Source organism: Hypomesus transpacificus, chromosome 9 (genome assembly GCF_021917145.1).
Source record: "Hypomesus transpacificus isolate Combined female chromosome 9, fHypTra1, whole genome shotgun sequence".
In the NCBI taxonomy this organism is placed as follows: Eukaryota; Metazoa; Chordata; class Actinopteri; order Osmeriformes; family Osmeridae; genus Hypomesus; species Hypomesus transpacificus.
This window is the reverse complement of record NC_061068.1, coordinates 12,462,043-12,486,659: the sequence shown is the minus strand read 5'-3', so window position 1 is coordinate 12,486,659 and position 24,617 is coordinate 12,462,043. Positions and strand designations below refer to the sequence as shown.

The 24,617-nt window shown below is 50.2% G+C and overlaps 2 protein-coding genes across 10 annotated transcripts in view; both read left to right on the top strand.

Moving 5' to 3' along the window:
- Positions 1 to 14,744, top strand: part of eif4g3a (eukaryotic translation initiation factor 4 gamma, 3a) — a 41,098-nt gene extending 26,354 nt beyond the window's left edge. For all 9 annotated transcript variants that reach the window (XM_047024573.1, XM_047024571.1, XM_047024574.1 and 6 more), the window contains 20 exons: positions 1,216 to 1,335; positions 1,724 to 1,882; positions 2,219 to 2,416; positions 3,159 to 3,305; positions 4,012 to 4,245; positions 5,204 to 5,308; positions 5,530 to 5,668; positions 6,207 to 6,313; positions 8,254 to 8,344; positions 8,572 to 8,716; positions 8,935 to 9,158; positions 9,428 to 9,543; positions 9,945 to 10,117; positions 10,376 to 10,501; positions 11,111 to 11,192; positions 11,474 to 11,572; positions 11,813 to 11,959; positions 12,130 to 12,211; positions 12,494 to 12,640; positions 12,863 to 14,744. In XM_047024573.1, coding sequence (XP_046880529.1) covers positions 1,216 to 1,335; positions 1,724 to 1,882; positions 2,219 to 2,416; positions 3,159 to 3,305; positions 4,012 to 4,245; positions 5,204 to 5,308; positions 5,530 to 5,668; positions 6,207 to 6,313; positions 8,254 to 8,344; positions 8,572 to 8,716; positions 8,935 to 9,158; positions 9,428 to 9,543; positions 9,945 to 10,117; positions 10,376 to 10,501; positions 11,111 to 11,192; positions 11,474 to 11,572; positions 11,813 to 11,959; positions 12,130 to 12,211; positions 12,494 to 12,640; positions 12,863 to 13,044 — 2,823 coding nt within the window. In that variant the 3' untranslated portion in view covers positions 13,045 to 14,744. The remainder of the gene's footprint in view (positions 1 to 1,215; positions 1,336 to 1,723; positions 1,883 to 2,218; positions 2,417 to 3,158; positions 3,306 to 4,011; positions 4,246 to 5,203; positions 5,309 to 5,529; positions 5,669 to 6,206; positions 6,314 to 8,253; positions 8,345 to 8,571; positions 8,717 to 8,934; positions 9,159 to 9,427; positions 9,544 to 9,944; positions 10,118 to 10,375; positions 10,502 to 11,110; positions 11,193 to 11,473; positions 11,573 to 11,812; positions 11,960 to 12,129; positions 12,212 to 12,493; positions 12,641 to 12,862) is intronic.
- A 4,882-nt stretch (positions 14,745 to 19,626) lies between these two features.
- si:ch211-112f3.4 (EF-hand and coiled-coil domain-containing protein 1) lies at positions 19,627 to 24,537 on the top strand. The gene is made up of 10 exons (XM_047024909.1): positions 19,627 to 19,751; positions 20,280 to 21,193; positions 21,505 to 21,997; positions 22,094 to 22,228; positions 22,494 to 22,570; positions 22,690 to 22,822; positions 22,913 to 23,057; positions 23,463 to 23,588; positions 23,733 to 23,802; positions 23,927 to 24,537. The coding sequence occupies exons 2-10, from the start codon at positions 20,623 to 20,625 to the stop codon at positions 24,133 to 24,135; spliced, it is 1,959 nt and encodes a 652-aa protein (XP_046880865.1). The 5' UTR covers positions 19,627 to 19,751; positions 20,280 to 20,622; the 3' UTR covers positions 24,136 to 24,537.
- The last annotated feature ends 80 nt before the right edge of the window (positions 24,538 to 24,617 follow it).

Below are 24,617 nucleotides of genomic sequence, written 5' to 3'. Positions count from 1 at the left end.
TATTGTCAGTGTTTTTGTCGGTAACCTTTCCGCTTTTTTTGTGTGTACTGTAGTCAGTATTAATAATTCATTAATCAGCTTGTATTTGTTCAGTCAGTAACTAAGCAACCCTTTTCGTTTTTTAGTCAGTAACTATTCAGCGTTTGTGGTCTGTAGTCAGTACCTAGCAGTATGGTGTTGAGTTGATCCCACACATACAGCTGCAGTGGATGGCCCTCGCTGAGATCCTGTTATGATTAACATCACATTGCTGTTATGTCACTCTTGGCAGTGTTAATGGTTCCCAGAGCTCCACTGGCAGTGCTAGACAGCCAGGCCCACACTCTCCTGTTCCTTCTCTCCCAGAACTTTTTGCAGGAAGGGGGGGGGCAGGGCCGAGTCAACGACTTCAGAGAGAGAGCGGGATCTGCTCTCTCTTAAAAATAAAAATAAATCTATTTTTTAGCTATTTTGAAGCCATTTTTTTTTGCTTTTTTTCTCTCTATTCTCCTTTTTCTACTTTCTCTTTCTCTTTTTTGGCTTGTTCTCTCTCTCTCTCTCCCCTCTGTTGTTCCACATCTGGTTTTGACTGGGCTTCAGGCTCCACTCACCCGTTCAGTTAAACATCATCGATCACCAGCACAGCTGACACACATGCGATAACAAACTGTATAGGCAGGGCATGGCCGAGTTGGGGCAGGATATGGTAGGGCAGGATGAGGTAGGGTAGGATGAGGTAGGGTAGGATGAGGTAGCGTTGAATAGGGCAGGGCATCATTGGGCAGTATTGAACGGGGCAGGGTAAGAGAAGCTGCCAGCTAATAGAGAGCCAAGCTGGGTATTTGAAATCCTCAGAGAGGCTAATACTGAGAGTCCAGTACTGTCTCATGTCTGGCTGGTCTGGTGTGACCATGTCTAGCTATAGGCCTACATCAATGCTCTTGTATTACAGGACTACTCTTCCCATAAGCCTTCATTGTTCAGAAACCACTGCTCCCCCTGCTGGTGGCCTTCAACTTATTATTTCTTTGGGCCCCTCTCTCCCCTCCTCCTTTCCCCTTCCTCCTCCCCCCCTTCCTCCTCCCCCCCTTCCTCCTCTCCCCCTTCTCCTTTCCCCCTCCTCTCCCCTTCCTCCTCCCCCCCTTCCTCCTCTCCCCCTTCTCCTTTCCCCTTACTCCTCTCCCCTTCCTCCTCCTCCTCTCCCCCTCCTCCTCTCCCCCCTCCTCCTCCCCCCAGATCAACCAGAACAAGCTCCCTAGCCGTGCTCCAGACTCCAGGGTGATCTCCAGAGGCCCCGACTTCACGCCCGCCTTCGCTGACTTTGGCAGACAGATGACTGGGGGACGCGGCACTGCAGTGAGTCACACACACACACACACACACACATACACATGCTCTCACACACACACACACACACACCCATCATTTGATGTTGTTTCTTACCCCTCCCCTCTTTTCCTGGTTCTCTTGTTCTCATCTCTCCTTGTTTCCCCCCTCACTCCTTTTCCTGCTCTTGTCCCTCCTTCTCTCCATCCAACCGTTCCCCTTTCTCTCTCCTACCATTCTCTTTCCTGCTTTCTCTGTCCTATTCTCCATCCTACTTTCCCCTTTCTCTTTCCTACTTTCTCCCTCTCTCCATCCTACTCCCCCCCCCCCTCCTTTCCCCCCTGCCTCTGCCTCTTTCTGCGTTCCTTCTCTGTCTCTCTCCTCCCCTCTCGCCTACTCGCTCCGTCTCTCCCCCCAGTTGATGAACATGGGAGGAGCCCGGCGACCCCCGCCCAGGAAGATCATCATGAACGTGTCTGTGAACGACGAGGTCCAGCTGAAGAAGGCCGAGCACGCCTGGAAGCCCGGCATGAAGAGAGAGGGGCCTTCAGACGATCCGGAGATCATCAAAACACAGGTAGACTGGTGATGAAAGCACACAGACTGGTGATGAAAGCTCACAGACTGGTGATGAAAGCACACAGACTGGTGATGAAAGCACACAGACTGGTGATGAAAGCACACAGACTGGTGATGAAAGCACACAGACTGGTGATGAAAGCACACAGACTGGTGATGAAAGCACACAGACTGGTGATGAAAGCACACAGACTGGTGATGAAAGCACACAGACTGGTGATGAAAGCACACAGACTGGTGATGAAAACACACACACACACACAAGCAGAAACATCCTGCCACCACAAGGACCAAACCCTCACTCTCTCTCTCTGCCCCCCCCCCTCCCCTCCAGGAGCTGTTCAGGAAGGTGCGGAGCATCCTCAACAAGCTCACCCCCCAGATGTTCAACCAGCTGATGAAGCAGGTGACCGACCTGACCATCGACACAGAGGAGAGGCTGAAGGGCGTCATCGACCTGGTCTTCGAGAAGGCCATCGACGAGCCCAGCTTCTCCGTCGCCTATGGCAACATGTGCCGCTGTCTGGCCACGGTACGCTGCCGCTGGAGTTTTGGTCTCCCCCGTGTGTCTGTGTCTCTCCTCAGGTTTATCATCTCTTCTCAGGTCTCGCCCAATGTCTCCTCCATTGTCTCCCAGTTGTCTCTGTCTCTCTCCTCGTGTCTCTCCTCGTGTCTTGCTGTGTTTCACTCTGTGTCTCTTGTCTTTTTCGCTCGCTTTTTGTCGCTCTCCTTCATGTCGCTCTCCTACACGGCGCTTTCCTCTCTCCGTGTTTGTCTAGTATTGCTTTTTTTCTGGTGTAACTAGGCCCAGTTTGTTTTCATGTTTTAGTTCAATACTTTTGGGAACACTTGTAGGATGCAGGCGGTGTATACATGCATGCTAGGAGGCCTGTGTCAGTTCTTAACAACTGCATCAGACTTCTCTTTCTTTATTCCTGTAGTATTTACCCTCTCTTTTAACTCTCTCCCTTTCTTCTCTCTCCTTCTCTCTCTCCCTCCCTCCCCGTCCCTTCCTTTCTCCCTGTCCCTCCCCTTCCTTCCTCCCTGTCTCTCCCTGTCTCTCCCCTCCCCTCCCTTCCTTCCTCCCTGTCTCTCCCTCTCCCTCCCTCCCCTCCCTGTCTCTCCCTCTCTCTCCCTCCCTTCCTTCCTCCCTGTCTCTCCCTCTCTCTCCCTCCCCTCCCTTCCTTCCTCCCTGTCTCTCCCTCTCTCTCCCTCCCTCCCCTTCCTTTCTCCCTGTCTCTCCCTCCCTCTTTGTCTCCCTCCTCTTCCTGCAGCTCAAAGTGACAATGACAGACAAGCCCAGCACCACGGTGAACTTCCGCAAGCTGCTGCTGAACCGCTGTCAGAAGGAGTTTGAGCGGGACAAGGTGGACGATGTGGTGTTTGAGAGGAAGCAGAAGGAGCTGGACTCTTCTGCATCGGTGGGTAGTCCCTCCCTTGGTAGACCCTCTCCTGGTAGACCCTCCCCTGGTAGACCCTCTCCTGGTAGACCCTCCCCTGGTAGACCCTCCCCTGGTAGACCCTCCCCTGGTAGACCCTCTCCTGGTAGACCCTCTCCTGGTAGACCCTCCCCTGGTAGACCCTCCCTCTGGAACAGATTGCCTCCCCCTTCTCACTACTCATACAAACACAGTATCACTGATAGACCCATTGGTTTCCAATGACAGCTGGACCTCGAAATTGGCACAGGTTATGAATTGTACTGCGATGCGGCTCATATGCCAATTATTGATGCGCAGTGCATTAGCATCTGCTCTCACACGAACAAACTGTGAGTGAATCACCGCAGTAGAACTGTAGGAGGCTCCATCTGACTGTCTCATCACCTCCCCTCCGCAATCCAACCAGGAATAGATGTCTGGGTTTGTGGCTGACATCTGTGGGTGCCCGCCCACGCCATGTCTGATGTCTCACACACTCGTCTGTCCCACTCCTCCCTTCCTACTACCAAGCTGTGCCCTATGCAGATACACCAGGATGTATATTAGTAACCAGCTGTCACCTGGTCCAGGTCGCTAACCCCCCCATGTCCTGTCTCCCCCCCATCCCCCATCCCCAACTGCTCCGTCCTCCACCTTATACTCCTTCTTCTTTCCCCTCCCCCCCCCCCCCCCCCCCCCCCTCCAGTCGGAGCGCGAGCGTCTGCAGGAGGAGCTGGAGGAGGCCAAGGACAAGGCCCGCCGGCGCTCCATAGGGAACATCAAGTTCATCGGGGAGCTGTTCAAGCTGAAGATGCTGACGGAGGCCATCATGCACGACTGCGTGGTCAAGCTGCTGAAGAACCACGACCAGGAGTCCCTGGAGTGCCTCTGCAGGCTGCTCACCACCATCGGCAAGGACCTGGACTTCGAGAAGGCCAAGGTGAGGGGGGGGGGAACGTTCGGGTGTAGAACCTGGCCTAGGTGGAACCTTACCGGTTAGAACCTTCCCAGGTGAAAGCTCCCTGGAACAGATTGAACTTTCTTAGGACGTGATGGTCGCTCATTGGGTCTCCTGTCCTTCTCACTAGACATGTAAATACTCTGGGTTCCAACGACTAAGGGGACTTGAGGCGTTACAAAACAGATGACAGTTTATCACAGGTGATGCCAGTTTATCACAGGTGATGACAGTTTATCACAGGTGATGACAGTTTATCCCAGGTGATGAACTGCATCTGTGTGTGACCTCAGCTCGTGTGGAGCTCACATCCACTGTTGTATTCTAGGATGTTGGAACTTGGCGACGTGGCTAGTAAATATAGACCTCCTTTGATCCAGACCACCTGAATACCGTTAGAACTTTGCACTCCTAATCCATAATCTTCACTTGTAGTTTCTTTATGCACCACTTGTGCTCCGCTTTTGGGTAAAGACGTCGGCAGAAGGAATCAAATGTAAATGTTAAATGTCCACGCTTGACCAGAGACACTAACAAGGTTGACTTCTTTCTGTAGGTGAGTGGGTCAGTTAGTGGGTCAGTGAGCTGTGTTTATGTCCCTGGGGGGGTCAGGCAAAGGGCTGTGAAGGTTAGAGAGGGGGGGGGGGGGGGTGGCTGGCACTGATGTTCCTTTCATTCTCCCCACATCTCAGTTCAGGTTCTCCCTGTGAAGTGAGCTTGTGAGCAGTTATTAGGCTCTACGAAACCTCTTTGTCGCTCTCTCTCTCTTGAAATACAAGTGCATAGTTGCTGAATTGAGTGGACTGATCTGAATTGAAGGTAGAGTGAACAGCAGGGAACTGAGAATGTTCTAGTTTTGTGTTATCTCTAACCCCCCCCCCCCCCCCCCCCGCGCCTTCTTTCTATCTTTTCTCTCTCTTTTTTTCTGTCTCTCCCACAGCCCCGCATGGATCAGTATTTCAATCAGATGGAGAAAATTGTAAAAGAGCGGAAGACATCTTCTAGGATACGGTTTATGCTTCAGGATATAATAGACCTTCGATTGGTGAGTGCGTGTTGTGGGGTGACATGTTTAACAATTCTTGTTGGGACCACAACTAAGTAGACATTTCACTTGAGGACATTATCTTGGTGCTATTTCTAGGGGGGTTAGGGGCTAGCGAGTCCCCACAGGAGTAGCCACGCACACGTGTGTGTGCGTGTGCAGTGCATGAGCCCATGAGCGTATTCTAAAGAGGGCTTCCCGGCTCGTCTCCCCCCCCGCAGCACAACTGGGTGTCGAGACGAGCCGACCAGGGTCCCAAGACCATCGAGCAGATCCACAAGGAGGCCAAGATCGAGGAGCAGGAGGAGCAGAGGAAGGTGCACCAGCAGCTGCTCTCCAAGGACAGCAAGAGACGGCCAGGTCAGACTCTCAGCCCCGCTGGCCAAATCCTCTTTAAGGCTTACAGCCTTCCCCTCCCCCCCTTCCTCTGACTCTCCCCATCCCCCTCTCCCCCCCTCTACTGACTCCACACCCATCCCCCCACCCCACCCCTGACTCTCCATCCCCCCCTCCCCTCTGCCTCGCCTAACTCCTCCCTCCTCCCTTTTTCTCTGCTGACTGCCCCCCAGCCCCTCTCCTCCCTGCCCAGTACCCGCAGAGATGCTACGGTGGCTTAGAGTGGACACAAAGCGTCTTCTCTTTCTCTATTCCAGTCAGCTGAACCAGAAACCAGAAACTGTGGCAGAATAGCCATGAGAAAAAGGGCTGTTAAGTTAGCCAAATTTAATTGCTGATCACAAGGCCACAGATTCAGATCCCACCCTGTACGTCTCTTTGACTAAATTAATAGATGATTGTTTGTGATTATCCTTCTGTAATCAACTTCAGTCCTGTGTGCTTTGAGAGCTTCTGGCAGAGTGGTGACCCCCCTTCCGCCACCCTCCCCTCCCCCCTCCAGAGCCCAGAGAGCAGAGGGTGCAGCAGAGGGAGGAGACCTGGAACACTGTGCCCGTCACCAAGAACAGCAGAACCATCGACCCCACCAAGATCCCCAAGATCTCCAAGGTCAGCAACACTGACCACCTCCCTCCTATTACCCAACACCACCTCCCAACACCTCCTCACACCTCCACATACCTCCTAACACCTCCACATACCTCCTAACACCTTCTAACACCTCCTAACACCTCCACATACCTCCTAACACCTCCACATACCTCCACATACCTCCTAACACCTCCTAACACCTCCTAACACCTCCTAACACCTCCACATACCTCCTAACACCTTCTAACACCTCCACATACCTCCACATACCTCCTAACACCTCCTAACACCTCCTAACACCTCCACATACCTCCTAACACCTTCTAACACCTCCACATACCTCCTAACACCTTCTAACACCTTCTAACACCTCCACATACCTCCTAACACCTCCTAACACCTCCTAACACCTCCACATACCTCCTAACACCTTCTAACACCTCCACATACCTCCTAACACCTCCACATACCTTCCAACACCTCCACATACCTTCTAACACCTCCTAACACCTCCACATACCTCCCAACACCTCCACATACCTTCTAACACCTCCTAACACCTCCACATACCTCCTAACACCTCCACATACCTTCTAACACCTCCTAACACCTCCACATACCTCCTAACACCTCCACATACCTCCTAACACCTCCACATACCTCCCAACACCTCCACATACCTCCTAACACCTCCACATACCTTCTAACACCTCCTAACACCTCCACATACCTCCTAACACCTCCACATACCTCCTAACACCTCCACATACCTCCTAACACCTCCACATACCTTCTAACACCTCCACATACCTTCTAACACCTCCACATACCTTCTAACACCTCCTAACACCTCCACATACCTCCCAACATCTCCACATACCTTCTAACACCTCCTAACACCTCCACATACCTCCTAACACCTCCACATACCTCCTAACACCTCCACATACCTCCCAACACCTCCACATACCTCCTAACACCTCCACATACCTCCCAACACCTCCTCACACCTCCACATACCTCCCAACACCTCCACATACCTCCCAACACCTCCACATACCTCCCAACACCTCCACATACCTCCCAACACCTCGTCATACCTCCACATACCTCCTCATACCTCCCAACACCTCCTAACACCTCCACATACCTCCCAACACCTTGTCACACCTCCACATACCTCCTCATACCTCCCAACACCTCCACATACCTCCTATTGTCTTCTAACTTATCCTAGCACCTCCTAATGTCTTCTAACATCTCCTGACATTTCTTCTAAAGTCTCCCCACATATCCCAAGTCCAACTCCTTGCTCCTCCGTACATGTCCTCTTCCTTCCTTGTCCTCGTACCTCCTCCCTCGTCACGCCAGCCAGCCACGTAGACTGGGACAGAACCCTGGAGTTTCAGCATCAGTTTGAAAATAACCTAGATCTACAACTTCCTTGTAGACAAATCGCCTGCCAAATATGTTTTCCAGGCTTCCTCTAAGCCAGACCGATTACATACCCAGAGGTTGTCTGAGTGGCTGCTGTGTCCCCTCCGACCATCTCCCAGGTTCTGCTGTGGCTGTTTACGCTGTGTCAAAGTTCTATACACACTGTGCTGTTTGGCTACGTATTCCCGAACTGTGCTGAGTTCAGACACTCTCACGGAATCCTGCGGTTGGATATACATACTCATTACTGGAATGTGTGTACACAGCCTTGTCCTCAGCTGATCTAGTTCAGTGCGACGACACACAAACAAAGCCTGCTGTTCACAGGGGGTACTGCAGCACTGCAGGGCAGGAGACAGGCTCCCTCTGCTGGTTGAACATGGTAGTGTGGGGGAAAGTGTGGGGTCTTCCCTCCATCGCTCGTGTTGACGGGTTAACTATGTGGTTATCTGTTGTCAAGTGTCCGGGTCGATAGTGGTTGTTGATAGTGACCGTGATTGTGGTGGCTGCTGTGTCCCCAGCCCCAGGTGGATGAGAAGATCCAGCTGGGTCCTAGAGCCCAGCTCAACTGGATGAAGGGCAGCAGTGGAGGAGCCAAGGCCAGCGACTCAGGTGACCACTGACTCTTCTTGCTTTCTCTGCTACGTCTTTCTTTTTTTCTCTTCTTTTTTTTTTCTTTTTGTCCAGTCTTTTGTTTGTCTGTTCCTTCCCTCTCTCTTCCCCTCTCTCTCCCCCTCTCTCTGCCTCGTTCTCTCTCCCTCACTCTCTTTCTCTGCCCCCCTCCCCCAAGTCATATTGCGTACAGTACTGACTGTGTGTTGTCCGTCCTGTCCTCTCAGAGTTGTCCAGGACCGGTGGCAGCAGTCTGAACCGCTACTCTGCCCTCCAGTCCAACCCTGCTGCCCAGACCAGCCCCCCCGCTGGCCAGCCCGGCACGCCCCCTGTCCAGGCCCCAGAGTACGAGGCCAGGAGAGTCCTGGGAAGGTGAGGAGCTCACATTCTGCCCCCCCTCCCTACAAATAATCTTATTTGGTCATTTGCAACTTGTGATTACACGATTTGTGTATCTGTGTGTGTTTCTGGGGTATATTATGTGTGTGGTATGAATGTGCGTGGTATGTCAGTGTGTGTGTGTGTGTGCGCGCAGGGCTTTCTAACATGAGCGCGTGTACAATGCTAACGTGTGCGTTTTGCGTCCTCAGTCGCGGCAGCGGGGGCAGGGAGCGCAGTGAGAAGCCGGCGAGCTCAGGCCTGGTGCTGCGGCCCGGAGCCCTGCTGAGGAGAGGGAGCTCCAAGGAGCTGCTGGAGGGCGCCGCCCCAGAGGAGCCCCGCAGGGACAGGGAGCGGGAGGCCACCGAGGGCCCCCAGAGACCCAGCGTCAGCGAGGACAAGACGGAGGCTGAGCGCAGCAGAGCCAGGGAGCCTGGTGAGGGAGCAGCACTCACACACACACACACACACACACACCCTGGAGTACAGTGGAGACACACACACAGTGAAGACTGATACACACTCACATACTCTGGAGCACACCTGGAGCTCGCGCACACACACACTGGAGACTCACTGACACACACACTCGCTCACTCACCCTCTACAGCCCAGTGGAGACCAAACGCGCGCACACACACATACACACGGCCTCCCTGCTTCCAAGCACACAGTGTGACCCTGACCTGTGTGTGGTGTCCACAGTGATAGAAGAGCTGGTGGTGGCCCAGAGCCCAGACAGACCCGCTCTCTCTGAGGAGGACATGGAGAGGAAGTCCAAGTCCATCATCGATGAGTTCCTTCACATCAACGATTACAAGGTACGCCTGCAGGCCTCCGCGCTCTGGCACCACGGCACCCGCACGCGGCCGCATGCTCCTGGGGCGTCCTCTTTACTCTGCCAGGGGAGGTTTGATCACATGCTGCTTTTTGTCTCTCTCTCTCCCTCGATCTCTGTTCCTCTCTTGTCTCACTTGATCTCCCCTCTCTCTCTGTGTTTGTCTCTCTACCCCCCCCCCCCTTCTCCATCTCTCTCTTTCTCTCTCTTTCTTTCTCTTTCTCTCTCTCTCTCTCTCTCTCTCTCTCTCTCTCTCTCTCTCTCTCTCTCTCTCTCTCTCTCTCCCCCTCTCCCCTCTCTCTCTATCCTCTCTCTCCCTCCCCCCTCACTCTCTCCCTCTCCCCTCCCTCCTCTGTCTCTCCACCCCCCCCCCCCCCCGTACAGGAAGCCATCCAATGTGTGGACGAGCTGGACCTGCCAGACCAGCTCCATGTGTTTGTGCGTGTGGGGGTGGAGTCCACCCTGGAGCGCAGCCAGATCACCCGGGACCACATGGGCCAGCTGCTGTCCCAGCTGCTCAAGCAGGGCCTGCTGCCCAAGGCCCAGCTCCTGCAGGGGTCAGTCACTGCCTGGTCTCAAACCGCCGTCCCCCCCCCCCCCTCACCCTCCTGGCTCCTTACCTGGAGGACCCTGGCTCCAACCCCAGCATGTGGCTCCTCCTAGCTTGTGGGGCCGTGATTTAGTCAGCCTCGATCTAGTTGGATTCATTTTGATGTGATTCTTGTTGGAAGATTTGGCATTGGAAAGGGTGTGTATGTTTTCAGCTTGCTGCAAAAACAACCCTGATTGTGTGTGTGTGTGCGCGTCTCCACCAGGTTCGCAGACACCCTGGAGATGGCTGACGACATGGCCATAGACATTCCCCACATCTGGCTGTACCTGGCAGAGCTGCTCAGCCCCTTGCTGAGGGACGGGGGCTTCTCTATGAGAGAGCTCTTAAGGTGACTCCCCACTCTAGGCCTGGCTCTAGGCCTGGCTCTAGGCCTGGCTCTAGGCTTGACTCTAGGCCTGACTCTAGGCCTGACTCTAGGCCTGGCTCTAGGCCTGGCTCTAGGCCTGGCTCTAGGCCTGGCTCTAGGCCTGGCTCTAGGCCTGACTCTAGGCCTGACTCTAGGCTTGACTCTAGGCCTGGCTCTAGGCCTGACTCTAGGCCTGGCTCTAGGCCTGACTCTAGGCCTGACTCTAGGCCTGGCTCTAGGCCTGGCTCTAGGCCTGACTCTAGGCCTGGCTCTAGGCCTGGCTCTAGGCCTGACTCTAGGCCTGACTCTATCACAATCAGAAAGGGTTTTAATCGCCATTAAAGTTTGCACAGACATGGAATTTGCTTTGGCAGGAAGGTGCATACATTAAACATATAGAAATCTTAAAAATTGAAATATGCTAACTGCTAAGGGGCAGCTAACTATACTAAAGGTACACAGACTAGCAATACTTAGAATTAAAATACAATATACAATAAAATATATAAAGTTGCCATCATTTACAATATAAAAATACTAATACTAAGTTGTGTATTTTGTCTCTGTTTGTGTCTTGCTCTCTGTCTACAGTGAATTAAGCAAACCTTTGCTTCCTGTGGGAAGAGCTGGGATCCTATTTTCTGAAATACTGCACATACTATGCAAACAAATGGTAAGTGGCTGGCTTTGTTTGTCTGGAGGACATGGAGGACTCTGCTCTGTACAGCAAGGTAGATGTGTGAAGGGAGATGAACTCAGCTGGGAAAGTGGGATTCTCTTACCACAGATATAAACAAAGTGAAAGCTTGAGTGAAAGGCTAGGAGGCATGAAAGATGTGCGTGTCACTCATCTGTCAGTCGGTCGGTAGTCAGTCTTCTATCAGTCGTCAGTCAGCAGTCAGCCAGCCGGTCCAGGTTGTGAGGGTGCTGACAAGCTGCCCCTGTCCTCTCCAGAGCCATAGGAAGGTGGGCGGGCTGTGGAGGGAGGCTGGCCTCAGCTGGAGCCACTTCCTGCCTGAGGACGAGGACGTCCAGACCTTCATCTCAGAGCAGGTCAGTCACACACACACACACACACATGTGCACACACTCTCTGTGGTCTGACATGGGCCACCTCTGGTTCACAGGAACACACCTAGACACACGCCAAGGGTCACCTCTCATCCCTCCTTTCCTCTCTCCTCCTCTCCTCATCTCTCCCCCTCCTCCCCCGCTATCTCTCTGGTGCTCCCCTCTCCTTTCACCATCTCTCCTCCTCCTCCCTCCTCTCACCACCTGTCCTCCTCTCATCAGAAGCTCCAGTTCACTGTGTCGGAGGGCTCGGCCTCAGAGGCAGGCCAGAGTAAGAGGCCCCTGGGCCCTGAGGAGCTGAGGGGTCAGCTGGAGAGACTGCTGCTGGAGGACATGGCCAGTGACGAGCAGATCTTCGACTGGGTAGAGGTAAGGACGTCTGGGCTGGGGATGAGGCTGAGGCTGGGGCTGAGGCTGGGGCTGGAGAGTTGTGGTTGGTGTTGTGACTGTGTGATCCCTGAGTGATTAATGTGGTCTCCTGTCTCTCCTCTCCCTCTCTCCCGTGTCTCCCTCCTGCGTGTCCTGTTTCCTCTGTCCAGGCTAATCTGGATGATTCTCAGATGAGTTCGTCTCCATTCCTGAGGGCTCTCATGACGGCTGTGTGTAAAGCAGCGGTCAAAGGTGAGCTCTCTCTCTAACCAAGACAGGAAAAAAACACAGCAATGCCCCCCCCCCCCCTCTGTCTCAAACCGAATCCCGCTATCCACATCCATGTTCTACACAAGTGCTGCTAATGACAGAGCAGACGCAAGAATGATCCGCAACACATTTTCAGGGCGAGGTTCTGTATCTCAACCCGACGGTTTCAGCTTGTTCTAGTAGATGTTGCAGGAAGGGAAGGATTTGAACCGGTCTCTCTCTGCACCTGTCTCTCTCTCTCTCTCTCTTTGGTTTCCTGTGCAGATGACAGCCCGTCCTGTCGAGTGGACACAGTCATCATTCGTCGGAGACTGCCTGTGTTACTCAAGTACCTTAACTCAGACACTGAGAGACAGCTGCAAGCACTTTATGCACTTCAAGCTCTGATCGTCACCCTGGATCAGCCCCCCAGTGAGTGGACCCTCCACACACACACACTCACAGACGCTGACCCCCCCCCCCCCCATACTGACAGGCTCTTCATTAGACTCCCTAGCCACTCACTGCTGTCATTCACACACTGAGAAGAAGACTTGACCTCTAATTTGATGATAACTGGTTCTCCTTACTTGCCTCTCTCTTTTCCCATCTCCCCCTCCCTTCCTCTCCCCTCTCTCCCTCCTCTCCCTCCAGACCTCCTCCGGATGTTCTTCGACTGTCTGTATGACGAGGACGTGATCTCAGAGGACGCGTTCTACAAGTGGGAGTCGAGCAAGGACCCGGCAGAACAGCTGGGCAAGGGCGTGGCTCTCAAGTCTGTCACCGCCTTCTTCACCTGGCTGAGGGAGGCGGAGGAGGAGTCGGAGGACAACTGACAAGGGAGCAGGCAGCCAATGGGAACCCAGGACACGAGGCCAGCTGTCGCTACGTAGAATAACCTGCACCCTCTTCCTCACAGCAGAACAAACGGCCGTTTCAAAATGTGCGCGGCGGGCAGAACGGCTTGGTTACGGCTGGAATTTTTTCTCGCGGTACAGTTCTGAGAAATGCCGCCATTTTGAGTTTTAATTCCAATGGCGGAAGCACTAAATACATGTATTATACATAGAAAATATTTTTGTTTTAAATTTTAACTTACTTTTCTTTTGTTACTTTTTAAGAAGAGACTTAAAGATACATAGGTTCCGGACTCTTTAATTTATTATTTTTTTAAGAACTGCAAATACGGAAGTTTATTTAACATTTGCAGAGGCTCACAGTGAGGAGAACATTGATGGCGATAGAAATAACAATATTATTAATTATAATAACAATAATAATAATAATAATTGTGAAATAAATAGCCTCCCTTGATTCCAAGATGTTTGGTTGAAAACAGGGTAAAACAAAGTGATTTTGGAATGAAGGGGAAGGCAAAGAGACCAGTGGACGATGCACACGGACAACAGGCGTCACTTGATGATGTCGGAGGTCAAAGGTTATTATTGAGTAACCCCAGGAAGTGATCCCTCTAAACAGGAAGTCATTCCTCTGCTTTGGCTTGCTCTACGTGATATGTACATACGCCTCAGGAGAAAGAGAGAGAGGCAGAGGTATGTATTCAAGAAGCAATGTACATCAGTCCACTAAAGAACTCTAAATGAACATGAATAAACCACAAATGACGACGAACAATAGATACATTCACATGGAAATGAGCAAAATGCAAGTTAAAAAAAGCAAAATGCCAGGGTTGCTGAACATGAAGTGCTTGTAATACTTCAAACCTACAGAGCAAATTAAAAGCTTGTAAATACATTAAAGACAAAAAAGGTATTTAAAAAAAACACAGAATGCAGTGGTTGTTATTTTAAGAGGGCTGGGGTTTTTTATATGATGCCAGATGAAACTTTTAATCTTTTGTTTTCATATTTGTAGCTTTGTGCCAAACTAAGAAAGAACACGGTTCAACCTCGGGTGCATTTGTGGAGTAGCGTGTCGGTTGGCATGTGGTTTTAGCGGAGCTGAGATGTAAAAGCAGTGTGGGAACCCCTTTACCTTGGCTGGTTGGAATAGCTCGTCCAGAGTATAAGATCAGAAGGAGTCAGGCTTTACAGGGCTCATCTAGAATGACAAAGGAGCAGAGGATTTCACATGGGGAGGTTTAATACCGAGCTCTGTTATCTCTGAAGACTGTTCACATTGCTTTGGATAACAGCATTTCCTTACTGAGCAACATGTTTCAAATGGAACAGGAGTCTGTTCAGGAGCCGAGGAGAGTGCGGAGGGAGGAGCTTTGTTTAGGACTACCTCTAAAATGATCTCCTAAGATTCTATCTTCCTACTCACTTTAGGATTGAAAATACAGGAGTGATGAAACCCTTTTTTGCTCTGTTTGACATCCCATCATTTCAGATCTGTATGTTCGCAAGGGGTGTTTCCAAGCGTTTGAATTGAGGGCATGAATGAATTGCAGACACTTGTGTGGAGCAGCCTTGATGGAACCCTATCATCAACAATAACAACCATTCCCATCCAGTAGTGCTTACAGTAACCTGGACTGTGTTTTTATTACTTGTTAAGAGGTGTATATTGTACATTAAAACCACCCACCGTTCCTAGTACAGTACAGTAATGTCGTTCCTCAGGGGTGAAATGCATTGTTGACAGCCACAATACAACATATACAAACAGGATCTAGTAAAAGTGTAAGAGCCTATGAGGTTTTTCCCTCAGATGCAGTGTTTAGGACTAACTTGACGAGGACCAGTCTTTTATGAGCGACTCTACAAGATCACGTAAGTGGTTTGGTGTAAACAGCATCCTTGGTGTGGTCTATAATATTCAGGCACATGCTCTATGCCCCCAATGATTTCCACTATAAAATGATCAGTGATGCATTGGAAGGGGTGGCATGGAGAGGATTGATGAACTGATATTATGTTAAACTTGATACTAGGCCTCGCTGCTGATATCAATGTTGGAGATGGGAAGCCTACCTTCTCACTAGCACTAGGTATCCTCAAATGACCTCCCTGTGTCTTTCCTTCTACCTGTCTACCTTCTCACTAGCACTAGGTATCCACAGACAACCTCCCTGTGTCTTTTCTTCTACCTGTCTACCTTCTCACTAGCACCAGGTATCCACAGACAACCTCCCTGTGTCTTTCCTTCTACCTGTCTACCTTCTCACTAGCACTAGGTATCCACAGACAACCTCCCTGTGTCTTTCCTTCTACCTGTCTACCTTCTCACTAGCACTAGGTATCCACAGACAACCTCCCTGTGTCTTTCCTTCTACCTGTCTACCTTCTCACTAGCACTAGGTATCCACAGACAACCTCCCTGTGTCTTTCCTTCTACCTGTCTACCTTCTCACTAGCACTAGGTATCCACAGACAACCTCCCTGTGTCTTTCCTTCTACCTGTCTACCTTCTCACTAGCACTAGGTATCCTCAAATGACTTCCCTGTCTTTCCTTCTACCTGTCTACCTTCTCACAGTGGATGTAGTGGCAGACTCTTATCCAGTTAATGTAAGTGTCTTTGATACGCTTACAGTATGTGCTGAATGTCATTTGGTTTGCTGCCCTCTAGTGGGAAAACCCAAGGAAAGCCTGTGCCTGTTTTTGGGAACAACTCCTCGTCCCAAATGCAGATCTGCCCCTATGTCTCGCCTCAAAACTCGTACTATTTAGAACGCCAGAAAAGGATTGTGTACGTACCAAATTATAGTATGTTAAAGACCGTACACAAAAAATACCAGGGTTGTGATGATTACCCCGGACTTTCTGGCTTGATGCAATATTTTACTTGATTAACCACTATAATCCATGTGTTGCCGACTTTTATAGAAAAACGACCCCCCAAAAAAGTAATCTTAGATGTGTTTAGTGGGTATATGAGGAATATAATACCTCATACATATGCTACGTATCGTTCATATCAATCACAGCTTTATGTCATGTTATTGATGAGGTGGTGGATGAGAGCTGTCATAGTGAGAGGCTATAAAGAGAACATTCTGGAATAGGGCTCCTAAGGGTTAGGGTTAGGGACGGAGGAGGTGGTAAGTCTCACAGGGAGACCTTTGAGAGAAGGTAGTTCTGGATATTTTGACTTGAGTTACAGTAAATAAATGGAATAAAATATAGCAACACGTTTCAGCGCAGTAGGTGTGAACCCCCCTTTAGCCAGGTTAGTTTCGCAGCATAAAGCATGTTTTTAAATAAAATTATGACCCTGTTTGTTTTTGAATACCCAACACCTTAAGAGAAAGGTTGCCTTTCATGAATTTTACAAGACGTTCCAAAGGTCATGGATGGATGGATGGAAGTGCCAAAGAAACCAATAATAGTTGTGCAGATATCCCTCACTATTCTGTGGTATGTTGTTGGAAATGAAATATTACTGTCAGCCTCAGGGTGGCACTGTTGTCATATGGAAACACTAAAACAGCCAATACTACGCTACAAAGGAAATGAGATCACATGAGGAAGCTATCATCTTAAGCCAGTGTTGATGTGGATAATCCATAGTAGAACAGAATCACATCCACAGTCCAAATATCATCCAGTTTCCTGGATACACAACGGCTCTATAAGCATGATGTGGTATGGTGGTGTGCATGATGTGCACTGTCACCTCACAGCAGGAAAGTACTGGGTTTGATTCCCACTACAGGTACTGTTTAGTTCTCAGGTGGACTAACCCCGTGGCCTTTCTGTGAGGAGTTTGAATGTTCTCCTCATGCTCACATGGGTTTCCTCGGCAAAGAATCCCAACATGCACACCGTCAGAACCCTGGCCCGGACATGGGTGAGCACCTGGACTGGGCCCACAGGCCCCTTCATATGGCTGATCCCTGCTCCAGGCTGCCCCACAGGCCCTTTCATATGGCTGATCCCTGCTCCAGGCTGCCCCACAGGCCCCTTCATATGGCTGATCCCTGCTCCAGGCTGCCCCACAGGCCCTTTCATATGGCTGATCCCTGCTCCAGGCTGCCCCACAGGCCCTTTCATATGGCTGATCCCTGCTCCAGGCTGCCATTGGAGGAAGGACAATGGGAACAAATGTGTGTGTGGACGCTCGCATGATCAATAAACAAATAAATAGCAATAAAAGCAAATACGTTTTATTATAACAACGACATCCAATTACAATCATGACAGACTCATGTTAGCAAACTTGAACAGAAGGTTACTGACACTAAATGAGAAGGGGAAAGGCTCAAACAGACTAAGCTAACACTAGTATGTGGTACCTGTAGGAACATGCCCCTATGTGTTTATAAAAAAAAACACTGAGGAATGCAGTTGCGAGATGTTGGAAGCGTGCACGCGTGTTTGTAAAGCCATACCCATGACCGTGGACCTGAGGTGGCCCAAGAGTACCACCTGCATTCCTTGTATATCTGAGGAATGAGAACATGTTTACACTGTTACACATCGCCTCTTATGTACTTCATCCACTTCACAAAAGCACAGGCGTGGTCAGTTTTCACTTTCACCGGGCAAGAGGAACAGGGGTCAGTCCGTTGGTCTGAATAGCAAACTACCTTAGACACCCAACCCTTCCACAGGCCAGGCCATCTGGACCTGAGGTCTTAGAGAAGTTTATGGTTTCTTCTATCCCCTTAAGTGTTTGTTTCCTCTGTTCTTCTTTCCCCATGTCCCCCTTTCTTTCCTGGCTTTCACTCTTTCTAACATGTAGTCTTGCTTGCCAGCTGTGCTGATTTAAATCTGGTCCCATTCCATAGCCACTGGATTCTAGCTATGATTGGGAGCCCAGATGGTGATCATGTACCATCTGATGCTAAATGGAGGATAGACATCTTACTAACACAGGCTTCAAATCCTCAGGCAGATTAAGGTTGGAATGTCAAATGGCCACATGAGGAAATGTGTGGCCATGATGTAGAAGTGTCGTCAAAGAAGCAAGACACACCAAAAATACTCATGGTATTCATGTGAAACTCCTAACCATGGCACTACACAGTGATCTGAGATTTGGAAGAAGGCTTTTCTACTGTAGAGAGGTCTGGTGGAAGACTTTGACACCGGAGGCTGTGGGCATGGCAAAGTTGAAGGGTCACTGTAGAAACATCATAGACTGGGCGTGTGTCTTGAAACTAATGTGCATAAGTGTGCATCTCAGTCCATTGTTGATCCTCAGTAGGCCATATGGTCCTCACCACAAAGCCTGTCAATATGGATCCTAATGGCTGCACCCTTTTAAAGGTGAACAACAGGCCACTGTCCCTATCTCCACGTGCACACGCACATGCATTGCCCCCACTGCTTCCTCCTTGCTCCTCCACACCCCTGCTGCCAGTACTGCCATTCTGTTTGTCTTGGGTCCATTCATCTCTCTCAGCTCCTTTCAGAGTAGACAAGCAGCTGGGGGCTGTGGCCTCAACACAGCAGAGCTGAATGGACCCACTCTGATGACCTCCACTTGCTTCCTCCTCAGCTGCACACCCAGCACTAATTAGCCCAATAACATGATTTAGATGAGGGCAAATACTTTTGAGAACAATATAAGATGAAGAGATGGCCTACCTCAGTGTGCTTTGAGTTCTAGGTCACAGTAAACGGTACAGATGTAGCTGTTGGAGAGAGTCTGGCAAAAGTTGACCTGGCTCTTTGGAACTTGTGACAGACAGTGATATCTGATAGCTGTTTGACATTATCTGACTAAGTATTTGGTGATGTTTGTTCCTGTAACTGGGCGTGGGCGTGTGCGGCCATCCTGAAGGACAGCAGGAACCAACAGGTTGAAAGAATACAGCCCTTCTGGCAGGTAATGGTTAACTAAATGAACTAACCTGTTTGCCATTCCCTGTGGGTGTGTGTACCTGTGTGTCCATGCGCCAATCCCAGTACAGTAATGTGTGCCCTGAAGCTGGAAGAGACCAAGACTAGACACACACACACACACACACTAAGAGCAGCCCGGGCAGGAGCTGCTTCACTTGCCTTCACTTGTCCATGAAATAGGCCAGTGTAGATCTTGTCTTTGTGTTTTGTCTTGTGTCTGTCTTTTTACAGCTTTCTGTTCAAGTGTACAGGTCTGCCTTCCTGAGATGACGGTGTGCTATCTGACAATCTGGGGAGTTGGAGGGAGGATGTTTAGACCCCAGTGGCTGAAACCTCTGACATCATCCTCAAGTCTAGACTGACCCACAAGGGTGAAACGGCTTCAATAGCCCTAGTAAACCACAGATGGACGAGGTTCATTGGAGGAAACATAAAACCTTTAGAGAATGAGGTGCTCTATCAATCGGAAGTTTCCCCTACTGGGCCGCCCCCCCCCCCCCTCCACCGCCCCCCCCACCACCTCCAGAATGAAGATTAAACTAGGAAATTCCCCAGAATCCCTTGTCACTGGTGACTCATCTCATGCGGTCTGTTTAGGTGTAATCCTGTGATACCTGATCCGATAGATTGCTCGTTTGCCGTTGAAGCGCTGTCTAGTTCAGATCTCTGTGTGGATGGTGTGTGTCTGTGAAGTCATGCGTGTGCATGGGTGGGTGTAACCCTGGACGGTCTCTTTGTTGGAGCTGTCAGCTGTGTGATGAGTCGCTGCTGTGAGAAGAGCTACAGGTATTTCCGCTGTGCTGCCGTGTGAAGGTGCTGGGTTTCTTCAGAAATGCATGTGTGTGTTTAATGTTTTGGCTTGAAGTGCAGGTATGCGTTGAAGTCATTGGTATTTTGTTGATGATGTTGAGACAGTGGTGTGTATGTGGTATAGGTGTGTGTATCAGGTGTTCTGCTATAGTTGGTCCCTCCGTTTAGCAGTTACTGTGACTCACTCCCGGGTTAAGGCTGAAACAGAAGCCTTCATGACTCAGGTCTCCAACTCTCATTGGATGGACAGCAAAGTGCCTGCAGTTATTTGAGTGACATAGGACACTGAGGAAATGAATCTGTTATTGCATGCTAGATGGCAATTTAATAATCATAATCACCTCTGTCAGGTTGGTCAGGACATCTTATCCTTGACTAAATCGCGCTCTCTCTCTCTCTCTCTCTCTCTCTCTCTCTCTCGCTCTCTCTCTCACACACACACACACACACACACACACACACACACACACACACACACACACACACACACACACACACTTGAAGGAATACGGGTGGAGCTGTTTTGTGAGTTTACTTTCTCACCGCCCTATTTCCTCGTTCCTCACATGTCAGTCCTGACTCGACGGACACCAGGGAGAAAGAAAAACCCTAGTGCCCAATGTCGGTACTTGGTTCTGCAACACACGGACAGTGGGACCTGCTTTAAAACTGTGACTTTTGTGAGTAAATTTGAGAATATGGGAATTATTTCTGTTTTGAGCGGTTTGGAATCGTACGTAAATCTGTAACACAGAATTAAAGGATGTCTATTTCCTAATCGGGACATATTTTAGGGGTAACTAACGTTACATTAGTTAATATTCAAAACAGCTGTTGAAACACCAGCATGCAAACTGCACCGGCTTTTTATTCATCTCCACGCGCCGCGCGTCAGGGCGAGTGGCTGCGCAGCGCTCTAGCCCACCACCATTGCCCCGACCCCGGTGTGGAGAATGAGATTGTAGTCCTGGCCACGGGAATAGACCAGTACCTACAGGAAGTCTTTCACCACCTGGCTTACTCTAACCGTGACGACGTGGTATCAGCAGAAGACTTTGCGGTGCTTTGCACGGTGTTGGGGCTCGCCAGAGCAAGTGAGGAGAGGGGGGTACTGGACGCAGAAAAAGAGGGAGATGAAGGTCAAGGTGTGTGCGTCGGGCTTTCCAGCGAGCTGTCGTTTAAGGACTTCCATTCACGGCTTTGCGGGTATTTTCGCGTCCATGCATTACAAAATGGAACCTTGCGCCTTCCCGTTACCGCGGAAACCGAGCACGTGGAGCGTCAGATACGAGTTCGGTGGCCGAGGGTCAGACGGAGAAAGTGTGTCAGCTTTGACCTCAGAAGAGAACAGACCGGTAGGAGACCTATACACGCTTCCCATGGGATGAAGTCCCGTGGAGATGGGAGCTCTGAGAAAGGTAGTGACAAACAAATCTTATCAACACCTGCACCGCACCCTGTCCTCTTCCTTACACTCACACATCAAGCTGTTGGTCAGCAACAAAAATTCCATTCCATATTTTTTTCCATGGCCACGTACAGTGCATATAGATAGCAAAGCAGAAGAGCACCGATCACACGTGTATAGTTTACAGTATTTCGGAGGTCAGAGTCAGTGAACAGCCTGTATTTACTAGCCACATCGCAAAGTAACCACATTTCACTGCACTTTTAGTGATTGATCTAAGCTGCCATGCAAGTTGGCTTAGTCTGACCTTTCTGATTGTAGGTCCTGAGCAGCAGTTTGACAGTGAGGCTGCAGCTCTGAGGGAGCTGGTGGAGGACCTGCGGTGCGCTCTGCAGGGGAGCGATGCCCGCTGCCTGGCACTGGAGGTGGCACTGCGACGGGGGAGGGGGCACGGTGCCCTCACAGATCAAGCTAACGAGTCATTGTCAAATACACTCAGTGACTCCAGTTCAAACACATCCACATCCTCTCAAGTGGCTAGCCCTGAGGGCCAGAAGGGGGCTATGGGGGCCTCGAAGCCCCAGAGCAGAGGCTGTGGGGAAGGGATGTGTGCAAAAGGGGCATCAGACAAATGGGACCCTCGGGACCTTCTCCTCAGGGAGCTCAAGCTGATTCGCTCTTCACGTGACGGACAGGTAGAGGAGGCAATCAGGTTCAATCAGCGCCTGGAGGAAGAGCTTAGCTGGGCCTATCAGGAGGCTCGAAGACTGGGCGGGGTGGAGTCTCGGCTGCGGAAGGAGAACGCTGAGATAAGGTTGGTTCTGATTGCTAAATTTACTCCAGAATGTGTTCAGATATATACAGAACATTTAAGATTTGGTTGGTTATTGATTGGTTTATTGGTGTTCAGGAGGCGGGCCGAGGAGGCGAGGGAAGCTCTTAGATTGGGCCTACAGCGAGTCCGTCTGATTCAGGAACAGGCCCATAAGGTCCCAACATTACAGAGCAGAATCGCACAACTAGAGTCCCAGCTTCAGGAATACAGGTACACACATCAGTGTGTTTGTGAGTGTGTGAGTGTCCTACAGTCAAACAGTATAGCTTACACATTATGTTGAGGTGTTCAAGTGGCTGTAAAGAGGCTGTACTGCATGGCTAACAGAGTGCAGCTGTTACACTCTCATTCATTAGACAAGTCTGAGCTTGAACACTTACACACTTTCAACACACACACACACACACACTCATACCCACAACCCACCCCAAGGGCATAATGTGTGACCCATGTCTCTAACCTTTGACCTCCTCAGATCAGACTGCACTTGCAGAGACAACCCCCTCCCCCGGCCCCTCTACCCTATCGAGCAGGACACCTGCCTCAGGACCAGTGAGTGGCAGGCCTGTGGACAAATCACTGAAACACTGAAGGCTGTGGATCCAGTTTGTATACAGTTTGTGTTGTTCCCTACTGAAACGCCTAATTGGTCTCTGACCTCTGTGCTCCAGGCGAGGGTCTTCAGCGAGCTGTGGAGGGGAAGGCGTCTTCTGATGAGGAAGAGGAGGAGAAGACGGAAGAGGGACTTTGCTGCCTGACAGAGGTGAAGAAGCTCATCAACAGACTGCACAGCACTGCTGAACGGTTGGTCTCACACACGCATGCAAACACACAATCTAACACACACAAAACACAGACATATAGTAAGTACTGCTCATCTTCCTTTCTTCCCAGATGTCCTAACCCTACAGTCCACCACTTCCTCCTCTCCCACAACCTCCTCCATGACAACGACCTTGTCACCTCCCCCAGGGATGGCAAGGGGCGGGGCCGCAAGGAACTCTGCCCTGCTGAGGAGAGGGGGAATGAACTGCAGAAAGTAAGAGAGAAATAGTTGGATGTATCCTAGTCCATAGGTGCATTTGATGTTAGATAGTGTGGGCTGAAGGTGCAAGGAGCGAGAGAGGGGTGAACATGCAGGAAATGGGGTCTGATGGCTGAGTGGTTAGGGAATCGGGCTAGTAATCAGAAGGTTGCCGGTTCGTGCAAAATGACGTTTTGTCCTTGGGCAAGGCACTTTACCCTACTTGCCTTGGGGGAATGTCCCATACTTACTTTAAGTCATTCTGGATAAGAGCGTCTGCTAAATGTAAAATGTAAATGGCCTGGGCTGTAATCAAATCTGGGCCCCTGAAACAAGGCCTCCGCCAATGTGGTAGACACTCTACCCAGTGAGCCACCAGGACACTTTTAAAGTGTGCGCTCCTGTCTCTGTCCCTATCAGAGGAGTGAGGAGGTGGTGGGATTGAGGCTGGAGGTGCAATTGGTGGAGACAGAGAGGGTACGGCTGGCTCTGCTGGAGGAGAAACTAACAGACGCACTCGCACTCCTGCTGAAGCTACGCAAAAAGGCAAGCTCATAAACGTCCTTACCATAGTTTGTCTGCATAGCGTGAGTTAAAGGTCTTGCTCTCATGAGGACCCAAAGTAACTCTACAATGCCACCTGGTGGTGTATTGTTTGTAATGACATGTGTCTTCTCTTATTCTTACTAGAATGTGTCACGTAGAGCCCTGGGGAAGATTCTGATGGACACTCTGGACATGTACAGTGGAAGTGGTCAGGGTAAGCCTCACCCATTCATTGGTGTATCATCATTTAGAAGTCAGCCTTTTAGCTGACTCATTGCAATGACTGAAATGAAACACATCCTGTCAGTTCTTGCACTGATTGGTTAATGTGTCACCAGGCCCCTCCCAGGTGCTGCAGGTGGCTGATGCCCTCTGTACCCAGCTGTCCAAAGAGCTGCCTGGAGAGGAGGGAGGATGGGGAGGGGGGAAGGAGGGAGGAGGAGGACGTAGTGGTCTGAGTGGAGATGACAGACAGGCACAAGACTCTTTGTCCTACAGTCACAGTCAGCAGAGCTCCAGTGCTAACCCCCTGCTTATCTCCTGCTGAGCTCAAATCACCCTAGGACAACCTTCACCTTCCCCAAGGCTGTCCTCCATAACCCCTGACTCCAGCACTGTCCAACTGTTTTTGTGTGTGTTTTCTTTACACATTTTACCACATAGACCTGTGCAATTGTATGTTTTGGTTTCGTAGTTAAATCACATTTTTTAATCCTATGTTTTACTCTGTATGCCTACTAAATTATTCTGCACATATTAAATCAGTCAGTATTTCATGAGGAATATATTTTACCTTATAACTATCAAATAACATGAAACTGTTGAAGTATTACCATTCAGATTGCTTTATTGGATTTTGGGGGAGATACATATCATATCATATTGTCAGCTGGGGCCAGTTGTTTCATAAAGTACACTCAGGGTCATTTTAAATACAGAGTGAATGCTGCATTTTTTGCAAGGCGACTTGTCTGATAATATACACTGCTATACAGACGCACATGCAAACACACACTGTATCTGTCTGTT

Coding starts and splice junctions, on each gene's coding strand:
- si:ch211-112f3.4 (XM_047024909.1), top strand. CDS start 20,623: ATGCAAACTGCACCGGCTTTTTATTCATCTCCACGCGCCGCGCGTCAG. Junction 22,571..22,689: donor GGACACCTGCCTCAGGACCA/GTGAGTGGCAGG, acceptor TCTGTGCTCCAG/GCGAGGGTCTTCAGCGAGCT. Junction 23,058..23,462: donor GGGGGAATGAACTGCAGAAA/GTAAGAGAGAAA, acceptor TGTCCCTATCAG/AGGAGTGAGGAGGTGGTGGG.